The following is a 13177-nucleotide window of genomic DNA, read 5'->3' on the forward strand; positions in this document are numbered from 1 at the left end:
TGTGTGTGTGTGTGTGTGTGTGTGTGTGTGTGTGTGTGTGTGTGTGTGTGTGTGTGTGTAGTGGCCTATCAGTCTGCTTCGTTACAGAAGCTGTCATGACTCCCGTTTATCACAGATCCCATGGGGTGAGCCTTCCCTCCACAAGGGCATTGCTACCACAGCTCAGCAACTCACCACTACTGCCAACATACACCACGTACACACACACACACACACACACACACACACACACACACACACACAACCAAAACACAGAAATGTCCACATATATATGCATTCCCATACTATCACAAAGTTACATTTTCTGCCCCGTCATCTCTTTCTGTCCCTCTATTCCTCCAGTTTATTTATTCCTCACACATGTGTGTGAGAGGCATCGCAATAAACATGCCACTGCAGGGATGTGAACACAGGAATTCAAGGAATACCAAGTGTTGAATATCAAGATAAATCCTCACATCTGTCAAATCAAATCAAATGATCCAGTACATTTTGACTATACAGGTATCTCAAATGTTTTTAATTACCCAGGCTTACCCAAGTCTTGAGTGCAGTTATGTGTGGTAGACAGGCTTTGCTAAGCACTGCTATGGTTCTGACTAAGAGCTTTCTAAGAGCCTTCTTAAACTGAGCTTTTAAAGGTATTTTCACCACTGAGAATGGATGAGACTTACATAACATATGTGATGCGGAATAGAACTCCCTATCTGAAAAACAGCTTCTATCTCAAGGCCATGTGACTGTTAAATATCCACCACTAGCCGGCTACCGCCCGGTTACTCATCCTTGCACTTTAGAGGCTGCTACCATGTATACTGTACATAGACATGGAATCACTGGTAACTTTAATAATGGAACACTAGTCACTTTAATAATGTTTACATACTGATTTACTCATATCTATATACTGTATGCTATTCTACTGCATTTTAGTCAATGCCACTCGGACATTGCTCGTCCTAATATTTATATATTTCTTAATTCCATTATTTTACTTTTAGATTTGTGTGTATTGTTGTGAATTGTTAGATATTGCTGCGCTGTTGGAGCTAGAATAACAAGCATTTCGCGACACCTGCAATAACATCTGCTAAATATGTGTATGGGACCAATAACATTTTATTTGATTTCATCGCTTTTGATAGTTGTCTTGGAACGTTTACGACAACTTCAAACTGACATCTCACAGAGTTTGCCCAACTCAGGTACCCAAATACAAATGTGATTCACATAGAAAATAAAAAAATTCAAACAGTACATTTGTATTTTCTAACGGGACTATACATTTGGGTGAATTTTCTTTCTCACCTGAGTAGCCTCGTTTCACTCCCAAAAATCTAATTAAACCATCTAGTGTTGATTGAAATAGCAACACAATGTCAAATACAGGTAGCCTAGTCAAATAATTAACATACAATCACATTAACCGTTACTCTCATGTGGGTGAAACCTTCCCTCTTGCACATACAGTACATTTAGAAACTAAACATGACCATTTGAAAAATAAGCCACAGGAATTTTTTGAGCAAGAATTAAGATGACTTACGAGTAGTAAGACACGTTTAAAAGCAATAGATACCATTAATATGAAGGGGCTAGAAGAGTCTTATATGGTGAGCTACCGAGTGGCTAGGACAGGACTTCATTCTTCCTGCTGTCGTGGATATGGCTGACGCAATGCTGGGGGAAAAGGCCAAAAATCTATACAGACAATTCCTTCATCAAACAACACTGTTTTACGACGCATCAGTGACATGGCAGGAGATGTTTTGAAACAATTACTGCTTTGCATACAAGCCAGTGAAATCTTTGCATTACAGCTTAAGGGAGTCAACAGATGTGGCAGGCCTGGCACAGCTCCTGGTATATGTCTGTTATGTTTATAGAGGGTCAATTAAGGAAGTCATCCTCTTCTGCAAACCACTGGAAACCAAGACAACAGAAGAGGATATTTTTAAAGTACTGGACAACTTTGTGACATCAAATGGACTTTAGTGGTCAAGATGTGTTGGTATCTGTACTGATGGAACAAAAGCCATGACAGTGAGACATAGTGGAGTGGTAGCGAGCGTGCAAGCAGTTGCTCCCGACTCCACTTGGGTACACTGCAGCATCCACCGAGAGGCTCTTGGTGCCAAAGGAATGACTGACGTTTTGGACACTACAGTGAAAATGGTTAACTTTGTCAAAGCAAGGCCCCTGAACTGTGTATTTTCTGCATTATGCAATGATATGGGCAGCGACCATGTAACGCTTTTACAACATACAGAAGGAAGTGTGCTGGTTATCAAGGGGCAAAGTATTGACACGTTTTTTTTAAATTGAGAGACGAGCTTAAAGTTTTCTTTACTGACCATCATTTTCACTTGTCTGACCACTTGCACGATGATGAGTTTCTCACATGACTGGTCTATCTGGGTGATGTTTTTTCTGGCCTGAATGATCTGTGTCTACGATTACAGACTGCGTGATCTGTATCTAGGAGTTGGAGCTCTTCTGTATCTAGGATTACAGACAGCACAGAACAACGTTGAGGCTATAATTGTCATGTCTTGTTATGTCTGTTCCTGTCCTTTCTCTTCATTCTCTCTCTCTGCTGGTCTTTTTAGGTTACCTTCTCTGTCTCTCATTCCTCAGCTGTTCTACATCTGCCCTAACTAGCTCATTCTCTCTTTCCCCACCTGTTCTCTCTTCCCCCTCTGATTAGGTCTCTATTTCTTTCTCTGTTCCTGCTACTTTCGGTGTCTGATTCTTGTTTGTGTTTTTTGATGCCAGAAGCAAGCTGTCGTCTCGTTTGCTTCCACCTTGTCCTGTCCTGTCGGAGTCTGCATGGCAGGTGCAACCTGCATTATACTACGTTCTTTTGTTCCATTGACTACGTTGGAAGAGGATTTATGCCATTCCTGTTTTTTATTAAAGAACTCTGTTTTCTGTTAAAACCGCTTTTGGGTCTTCACTCAAGTTCATAACAGAAGAATCAGACCAAGAATGGACCCAGCGGCTCCGGACCCTTTTCACTCCGCCGTCGAGATCCAGGGAGCGATGCTAGGCAGACACGAGGAGGAATTGTCTGCTGCTCAACATGCCGTTGAGACCCTGGCCGTCCAAGTCTCCGACCTCACAAGACGGGTTCACCAACTCCACCTCGATCCACCGCCCACGTCCAGGGTTTCCGAGTCTCCGGAGCCCAGGATCAACAACCCTCCCTGTTACTCTGGGGAGCCCACTGAGTGCCGCTCATTCCTCACTCAGTGTGATGTGGTGTTCTCTCTCCAGCCCAACACTTACTCCAGGAGCGCAGCCCGCATCGCCTACGTCATTTCTCTCCTTACCGGACGGGCGCGTGAGTGGGGCACGGCAGTCTGGGAGGCGAGGGCTGAGTGTATTAACCAGTATCAGGACTTTAAGGAGGAGATGATACGGGTTTTTGACCGTTCTGTTTTTGGCGAGGAGGCTTCCTGGGCCCTGTCTTCCCTATGTCAGGGGAATAGATCCATAACGGATTATTCTATTGAGTTTCGCACTCTCGCTGCCTCTAGTGACTGGAACGAGCCGGCTTTGCTCGCTCGTTTTCTGGAGGGTCTCCACGTCGAGGTTAAGGATGAGATCCTCTCCCGGGAGGTTCCTTCCAGTCTGGACTCCTTAATAGCTCTCGCTATTCGCATAGAGCGACGGTTTGATCTTCGTCGCCGAGCTCGTGGAAAGGAGCTCACGTTCTCCGTTGCTCCCCTCTCCACATCACTGCCACCTGCCGCATCACTGCCACCCTCCCCCGCCGGCTCGGATGCTGAGCCTATGCAGCTGGGGGTATTCGCATCTCGGCCAAGGAGAGGGAACGGAGAATCTCGCCTCTGTCTCTACTGCGGCTCCGCTGGTCATTTTGTCACCTCATGTCCAGTAAAGGGCCAGAGCTCATCAGTAAGAGGAGGGCTACTGGTGAGCGCAACTACTCAGGCCTCTCCTTCTGGATCACGCACTACCTTTCCGGTCCATCTCCGCTGGCCCGGTTCATCTGCTTCCTGCAGTGCCTTGATAGACTCTGGGGCGGAGGGCTGTTTTATGGACGAGACCTGGGCTCGGGAACATGACATTCCTCTCAGACAGTTAGGGAGCCCAGGGCCTTGTTCGCTTTAGATGGTAGTTCTCTCCCCAAGATTCAGCGTGAGACGCTGCCTTTAACCCTCACTGTCTCTGGTAATCATAGCGAAACCATTTCTTTTTTAATTTTTCGTTCACCTTTTACACCTGTTGTTTTGGGTCATCCCTGGCTAGTGCGCCATAACCCTTCTATTAATTGGTCTAGTAATACTATCCTATCCTGGAATGTTTCTTGTCATGTAACCTGTTTAATGTCTGCTATCCCTCCTGTTTCCTCTGTCTCTTCTTCACAGGAGGAGCCTGGCGATTTGACAGGGGTGCCGGAGGAGTATCACGATCTGCGCACGGTGTTCAGTCGTTCCAAGGCCACTTCTCTCCCTCCACACCGGTCGTATGACTGTAGTATTGATCTCCTTCCGGGAACTACTCCCCCGGGGTAGATTATACTCTCTGTCGGCTCCCGAACGTAAGGCTCTCGAGGATTATTTGTCGGTTTCGCTCGACGCCGGTACCATAGTCTCCTCCTCCTCCCCCGCCGGCGCGGGGTTCTTTTTGTTCAGAAGAAGGACGGGTCCCTGCGCCCATGCGTGGATTATCGAGGGCTGAATGACATAACAGTTAAGAATCGTTATCCGCTTCCTCTTATGTCTTCAGCCTTCGAGATCCTGCAGGGAGCCAGGTTTTTCACCAAATTGGACCTTCGTAACGCCTACCATCTCGTGCGCATCAGGGAGGGGGACGAGTGGAAGACGGCATTTAACACTCCGTTAGGGCACTTTGAATACCGGGTTCTTCCTTTCGGCCTCGTTAACGCTCCAGCTGTCTTTCAGGCACTAGTTAACGACGTCCTGAGAGACATGCTGAACATTTTTGTTTTCGTTTACATGGATGATATCCTGATTTTTTCACCGTCTCTCTCGATTCATGTTCAGCACGTGCGGCGCGCGTCCTCCAGCGCCTTTTGGAGAACTGTCTTTATGTGAAGGCTGAGAAGTGCACTTTTCATGCCGCCTCTGTCCCTTTTCTCGGTTCCGTTATTTCCGCTGAGGGCATTAAGATGGATCCCGCTAAGGTCCAGGCTGTCATTGATTGGCCCGTTCCTAAGTCACGCGCCGAGCTGCAGCGCTTTCTGGGCTTCGCTAATTTCTACCGTCGTTTCATCCGTAATTTCGGTCAGGTGGCAGCTCCTCTCACAGCCCTTACTTCTGTTAAGACGTGCTTTAAGTGGTCCGTTTCCGCCCAGGGAGCTTTTGATCTTCTTAAGAATCGTTTTACATCCGCACCTATTCTTGTTACACCTGACATCTCTAGACAGTTTGTTGTTGAGGTTGACGCGTCAGAGGTGGGCGTGGGAGCCATTCTTTCTCAGCGCTCTCTCTCTGACGGCAAGGTCCATCCTTGCGCGTTTTCTCTCATCGCTTATCGCCGTCAGAACGTAACTATGATGTTGGTAATGCGAACTGCTCGCCATCCGCTTAGCCCTAGGCGAATGGCGACAGTGGTTGGGGGGCGACCGTTCCTTTTGTCGTTTGGACTGACCATAGGAACCTTGAGTACATCCGTTCAGCCAAACGACTTAATGCGCGTCAGGCTCGTTGGGCTCTGTTTTTCGCTCGTTTCGAGTTTGTTATTTCTTATCGTCCGGGCTCAAAAACACCAAACCTGATGCTTTATCTCGTCTCTTCAGTTCTTCTGAGGTCTCCACCGACCCCGATGGGATTCTCCCTGAGGGGCGTGTTGTCGGGTTGACTGTCTGGGGAATTGAGAGGCAGGTAAAGCAAGCACTCGCTCACACTCCGTCGCCGCGAGCTTGCCCTAGGAACCTTCTGTTCGTTCCCGTTCCTACTCGTCCGGCCGTTCTTCAGTGGGCCCACTCTGCCAAGTTAGCCGGCCACCCCGGCCTTCGGGTACGCTCGCTTCCATTCGCCAGCGTTTCTGGTGGCCCACTCGGGAACGTGACGCGTCGATTTGTCGCCGCTTGTTCGGTCTGCGCGCAGACTAAATCTGGGAACTCTCCTCCTGCCGGCCGTCTCAGACCGCTTCCCATTCCCTCTCGACCGTGGTCTCACATCGCTTTAGATTTTATCACCGGACTGCCTTCATCAGCGGGAAGACAGTTATTCTTACGGTTGTCGATAGATTCTCTAAGGCGGCTCATTTCATTCCTCTCGATAAGCTCCCTTCTGCTAAGGAGACGGCTCAGATCATTATCGAGAATGTTTTCCGAATTCATGGCCTTCCGTCTGACGTCGTTTCCGACAGAGGCCCGCAGTTCACGTCTCAATTTTGGAGGGAGTTTTGCCGTTTGATTGGGGCTTCCGTCAGTCTCTCGTCCGGCTTTCATCCCCAGTCTAACGGTCAAGCCGAACGGGCCAATCAGACTGTTGGTCGCATTTTACGCAGTCTTTCTTTTCGTAACCCTGCGTCTTGGTCAGAACAGCTCCCCTGGGCAGACACGCCCACAACTCGCTTCCCTCGTCTGCTACCGGTCTATCCCCTTTCAGTGTAGCCTCGGGTACCAGCCTCCGCTGTTCTCATCTCAGCTCGCCGAGTCCTGCGTCCCCTCCGCTCAGGCTTTTGTCCAGCTTTGCGAGCGCACCTGGAAGGGGGTCAGGTCGGCACTTTGCCGTAATAGGGCGCAGACTGTGAGGGCCGCTAATAAGCGTAGGACCAAGAGTCCTAGATATTGTTGCGGTCAGAGAGTATGGCTCTCCACTCAGAACCTTCCCCTTAAGACATCGCAAGTTGGCCCGCGGTTCATTGGTCCGTTCCGTATTTCCCAGGTCATTAATCCTGTCGCAGTGCGACTTCTTCTCCCGCGCTATCTTCGTCGCGTTCACCCGGTCTTCCATGTCTCCTGTGTTAAGCCCGTTCTTCGCGCCCCGCTCGTCCCTCCCCCCCCATCCTTGTCGAGGGCGCACCCATCTACAGGGTTCGTAAGATTTTGGACATGCGCCCTCGGGCCGTGGTCATCAGTACCTAGTGGATTGGGAGGGGTACGGTCCTGAGGAGAGGAGTTGGGTTCCCTCTCGGGACGTGCTGGACCGTTCGCTGATCGATGATTTCCTCCGTTGCCGCCAGGTTTCCTCCTCGAGTGCGCCAGGAGGCGCTCGGTGAGTGGGGGGTACTGTCATGTCTTGTTATGTCTGTTCCTGTCCTTTCTCTTCATTCTCTCTCTCTGCTGGTCTTTTTAGGTTACCTTCTCTGTCTCTCATTCCTCAGCTGTTCTACATCTGCCCTAACTAGCTCATTCTCTCTTTCCCCACCTGTTCTCTCTTCCCCCTCTGATTAGGTCTCTATTTCTTTCTCTGTTCCTGCTACTTTCGGTGTCTGATTCTTGTTTGTGTTTTTTGATGCCAGAAGCAAGCTGTCGTCTCGTTTGCTTCCACCTTGTCCTGTCCTGTCGGAGTCTGCATGGCAGGTGCAACCTGCATTATACTACGTTCTTTTGTTCCATTGACTACGTTGGAAGAGGATTTATGCCATTCCTGTTTTTTATTAAAGAACTCTGTTTTCTGTTAAAACCCGCGTTTGGGTCTTCACTCAAGTTCATAACAATAATTAAGAAGTTGGAGCTCTTCTCTCTCTGCATTAACAAGGACAACACACATGTCTTTCCATTATTGTATGATTTTTGTGTGCAAAGGAACTCAAGCTTACCGACAATGTCAAATGTGATATATTGAAGCACCTGAGTGATCTGGGTGCACAGTTATGCAGGTTGTTGGCGAATAATCAGAATTAGTTTGTAACATAGGTAAGATGTTTTATATTCATTATATGTGTGTAAGTTACTTCTCATCAGAATGTTTATTTTTGTATAATACTGTGGCCATTTGCAGTCATCTGTTCTCTGTCAGGACTAAGTTACTTGGGCCGCAGAGAGGGGAGAGGCCAAGCATGTATCTCTTGGCTCCACAATGTCTGTGTGCCAGTCAATGTGTCTCTGTGATCTTGTCAAGGAGGGGTGGATTTGATATATGCCTATTGATATGATGATTTGTTTTATGGTTCTGAGTTTGAGAAAAGAACATAGTTTAGGAGACAAAGCTGAACGATAAATTATGGCCAATGCTGTCTGGCTATTTGTGTCTTTGCTATAAAGGATCTCAGTTGCAATGTGTAAGGACTCTCAGAGAATTCATTTATAGACACTGAATTGATCTGAGAGTCACAGGGTTGTGATGGAGCTCATATAATTAAAGATGGACTTTATGATAACTCTGATTTGTGTGTGGTTTGCTCTCATGATTTGGTAAATAATTTCCACGACAAGGTACTTTCCCGAAATGGACGACACAAGCAACTGGATTCGTTAACCCTTTCATGCCCTGCCTCCAGACCAGTTATCAATATCTGAACAAGAGAGCCTCATCAAAATTGCAACAAGCAGTTCTGTGAAAATTGAATTTAATCAGAAGCCACTGCCAGATTTCTAGATAGGGCTGCGCTCAGAGTATCCTGTCATCGAATAGTTTGTGTGTGTGGCAGGTTTACAATGATGGCAAAAAAACAACATTTGAGATTGAGCTGACCCTGGTGCTAGAGGGGGTAGCTGGAGGTTGAATTTTTGAAGGAGTACGGGACTATAAAGGTTTGGGAAGCACTGACCCAACTGTGCAGCCGGAGGAGTCAATTTTCTCAAGTCTGTTTCTTAACATTCACATCATCAGACAATGAGCTGATTGGTTGATTGGGTAATTGTGTCCCAGTGGGGATTGAGGCATGCTGGGTAAATCACCATGGTGACATCTCTGACAGGAGCATGGAGAGGAAAGTGACAGCTCTAATGCACATTCACGTGTGTGTGTTTGTGTGTGTGTATGTTTGTGTGAGCGTGTGTGGCAGGACAGGGACAACTCACTGCCCTGATCACTCTGAGAGTGGCTAATTCAATACCCCACGCATCATCCCCCACTGTTACAATATGCTAATTTACTGAGGAGGAAACAGGGGACAGCTCTCTCCTCTCCTCCTTTTTCTTTCACTTCTCTTTCCCCTCCCTCTTCTCCTTAGCTTCTCCTTCTCCTCCCTCCACCAGTTCTATTGGTCTCTTCTTTCTGCTACCTCTACAACATTTACTACTTATCTTATTCATCCCCTTTCATCCTTTCCTGCTCAACCCCCCTCCCCCCATCGTCGTTCTTCCTGTCTTTTATCTTCCCCCTCTGCCTCTTAACAATAACTATATAAATGGATCGCATTTCTTCCCACTTGTCACTGTGTCTCAAAGTGATTTACACTTGTCTCCTCTTCCTTCCCCTTGTTCTCCTCCTCCTTCTCTCTGCCTCTGTCTTCCCGCTCCTCTTTGCTGTATTGTGAGATCAAACAATGTTTCAGACTGACAAGATAGGCGGAAAGGACGCTGATGGCAGAATAATGAGGACATCAGTGTCCCAGTTCCATGCATTGACAGCGTTTCTCCACTGGGCACACACTGGTTGAATCATCGTTGTTTCCACATCATTTCATTTCAAATAGGCGTTGAATTGACGTCTGTGTCCAGTGGGTCATTATTACACTTTAATGGCACTTTCAAGAAAAGTTCTAGTTAATACACTTTACTACTCCACTGTATCTCTGCTTCAGTCCTGGAATGGATTACACGCCCGCACGCCCACACGCCCACACGCCCACACGCCCACACGCCCACACGCACGCACACACACAGGATAAATACTTACCCCATGTGATGGGTATGTTAGCCAGCCCCAGTCCCCTGATATTGAGGATGTGTCTAGTAGATTCACTGCAAAACAGAAAGAACATCTGTGAGGATAAATATATATGAAATGTGTGTAGTACTCACAGTCACAAACACTATAACGAACAGACAGCTGCAAAGACATCTGTGATACGTATTTGTACATTTAGAGACACCATTACATGGCTTTGTGTCTCCCACAGGTAGCTATCGTTCCCATTCCTGAGCTGAAGAATATTACACATTGGTAACAGTGAGTGTGTCTGTGCGCCAAGGTAATTATAGTTGTGTTTTATTTTGATTTGTTTTTTCAATTTTTATTCGAAAATCTGTTTAGTTTCAGTTCTTTTTCTGACCTGATTTGCAAGTTTTATTTGGTTTATTTTCAGTTTTATTTTCAGTGTTCGGGACAGAAAGTACAGTCAGGTCCAAAACAATTGGAAACCTGGAAAAAAGACTGTATAAAAAAATAATACAAATAGTCCCATAAAGAAAAAAAGAGCCATAACATCTAAGATCCACCACCATGTTTGACAGTAGGTGTGGGGTTCTTTTCAGCTTATGCATCCTTATTTAGACCCCAAACCCACCACTGGTCTGCGTGGCCAAAGAGATCTATTTTCATGTCATCTGATCATAGCATCGGTTCCAATCCAAGTGTCAATGCTGTTTAGCAAACTTCAGGTGTTTACATTTGTTGGATGGCATGACAATAATAATACGCAAGATGATGGGTTAGGCCATAGGTTAGGTTAGGTACTCTCTCTTGTCCATGCTACCACCAATCCAATGCTTTTTAACTTTAGTACTAAGAAGAGACAAGTACTGTCACCTCTATCTGACAGAAAGTACTCAAAGTAATCCCATAAGGGGTTTTGCTGTTTTCGACCGACCACTGGAAGTTTAGAGTTTAATGTTTGTATTGCTATTTCTCACACTCTGAAATTGCCCTTTGGCTACGCTAGCTACGTAGCGAAAATACAACGTTAACAGGTGGAAGAGGGGATTTTTTGTATGGAGGTCAATGGGAGAGTGTCAAATTTAGTGAACATGAAATAGAATTTCTGATTTGCTATGTGAGGCTTATTTGATTGAATAGAAGTTTTGTAATGTTCAGGTTGTTACAAATGTATAAGTTGACGCATGTGGCATCCCGGCAACTTTGAGAAAAACAATGTTATATCGGAGTTGTGCCTGTTGTTCACATGTGAATCTGCCCTCTCATTGGCTAGAATGTTATCGCCTGCACTTGCCTGCCTTTTGTGGAAAGGTATTCCCCAGTCCAGTCTCTTGTTAATATATACAAATTAGAAAAATGATTTCAGTTCGTTTTGGAGTCAAATATAATAGTTTCAGTAGAGCTTTAGTTTAGTTTTCATTTTTCAAATGGTTTAATTATTTTTTTTCAGTTAACATAACTAGTTTTAGCCTTACTTAGTTCAGTTTACTATAATAACCTTGCTGTGCACACACGTGTGTGGCTGCTGGGTCAGACTTTAATGGGCTAACTAATCACCTTCCCACTGTTGACGTTGCTCACTGGGTGATCAATAAAGTCGATCAGCACACACTCCCATTTACAACTCATACTTCTCCATTCCAACCCCAGCCTCAGCCATCCATCCAGCATGGAGACACATTCCAGCCTCAGCCATCCATCCAGCATGGAGACACATTCCAGCCTCAGCCATCCATCCAGCATGGAGACACATTCCAGCCTCAGCCATCCATCCAGCATGGAGACACATTCCAGCCTCAGCCATCCATCCAGCATGGAGACACATTCCAGCCTCAGCCATCCATCCAGCATGGAGACACATCCCAGCCCAGACAGCCATCCATCCAGCATGGAGACACATCCCAGCCCAGACAGCCATCCATCCAGCATAGAGACACATCCCAGCCCAGACAGCCAGCCATCCCCCGGGCTCATGTTAATGCAGGCTCCAAGGTGACCTGGAGAAATGTGGAGGCGTAGGTGAGTTTGTTTGGGAAGGTTTTGTATCTCTGTGTCACGCTGCTTTGTGTTGCACAGCTCAGCTCACACTGAATTGGGCTGTGACACCAGACAGAGACACACGCACCTTTGTGACAGGTGTGATAGATGAGGTAGGATGCCTGAGGCCGGGGCCGTTGTCACAGCAACCAGGAGCGGAGCATCACAGCAGGTGATGTCACCTTGACCCAGTTTGCCCTCCGAGCCCTGGGAGCCTAAACCTCAGTATGGTCTGTATAATATTACATGCAATTCAGCAGGGGAGTAAGGTGTGTGTGTGTGTGTGTGTGTGTGTGTTTGTGTGTGTGTGTGGTTTTGGTTCTGTGTGCTGTCCAGTTAGAACACGATTTGAGGCACACACACAATCAGAATTAAGTACTAGTGGGTGAGGACATTCACAGCTGACTGCTCAAACCGATGGGATAAGCCCCATCCTGTCTTCAAAGTTCAGCCTGTGGCCACAAGGACTCAGACTGTTCCTGCTGGCCCAGCCCTTTTAGCCTCTGCCTGGTGGGCCCTACGGTCTCAGGCCTGGGGTCCCTGCTGGCCCCAACTGCTAGCACCCTGTTATTTCCAAGCTCGAGGACCCCAATACCTACAGATCTTACAGACCTCAACTCAGGGAACCATCCAGTCCGCTCCATGGTGGACCCATCCGAAATCACCCCGGGTGAACCACCAGTAGTCACACCCAATGTACCCCCTGACCTAGACATTCAGTTCCCCGCCACCACGGTAGGGTCAGGGTACCCCACGACCACGGTAGGGTCAGAGTTCCCTGCCACCACGGTAGGGTCGGAGTGCCCTTCCTTCCTGGCAGGGTCAGAGTTCACTTCCTTCCCGGCAGGGTCAGATCTCCCTTCCTTCACAGCAAGGTTAGAGTTCCCGTCCTTCCTGGTAGGGTCAGGTTTAGAGTTCTGTGGCTCTCTGCTAGACCTTCAGTGCCCTGCCCCTCAGGTAGGCTTTGAGTATCCTGCCCTTCAGCAGGTCAGACGTACCCCTACACCCCCCCTCCTCCCTAAGTGTGCCGCTCTGCCAGGCCTTTAGGTACCTTACGCAGTTAGGGTAAGGTGCCTCCCTATCCTGCTAGGCTTAGAGCCCCATATAGAGCTAAGACCTAAGTTAGTTGCCCCGTCTGTAGGTCTGCAGTCTCTGGCCCTGTACGGATCGCAGCCCCCTGCCTTGGTTGGTAGACAGTTGCCAAGCCCACCAGGTTTAGAGCCTCCTGTCCTACTTGGCCCAACATTTGCTGCATTAGGCTTGCTGTCTCCAGACCTACTTAGCCTGCAGCTCCCTAGCCTTTCAGGCTTAGAGCATCCTGTCTTGATAGGCCACACGTTTCCTGTGCTAGGCACTCAGTCTATATAACTAGGCCCTCA

General features: G+C 47.5%; 1 protein-coding gene across 1 annotated transcript in view; it reads right to left on the bottom strand.

Annotated features, from left to right (window-relative positions):
* LOC135540040 (ephrin type-A receptor 8-like) overlaps positions 1 to 13177 on the bottom strand; it is a 111183-nt gene that overhangs the window by 60351 nt on the left and 37655 nt on the right. The window contains exon 2 of the mRNA XM_064966349.1: positions 9783 to 9847. Within this exon, the coding sequence (XP_064822421.1) occupies positions 9783 to 9847 (65 nt within the window). The remainder of the gene's footprint in view (positions 1 to 9782; positions 9848 to 13177) is intronic.

This window comes from Oncorhynchus masou, chromosome 5 (genome assembly GCF_036934945.1).
Source record: "Oncorhynchus masou masou isolate Uvic2021 chromosome 5, UVic_Omas_1.1, whole genome shotgun sequence".
NCBI classification, from domain to species: domain Eukaryota; kingdom Metazoa; phylum Chordata; class Actinopteri; order Salmoniformes; family Salmonidae; genus Oncorhynchus; species Oncorhynchus masou.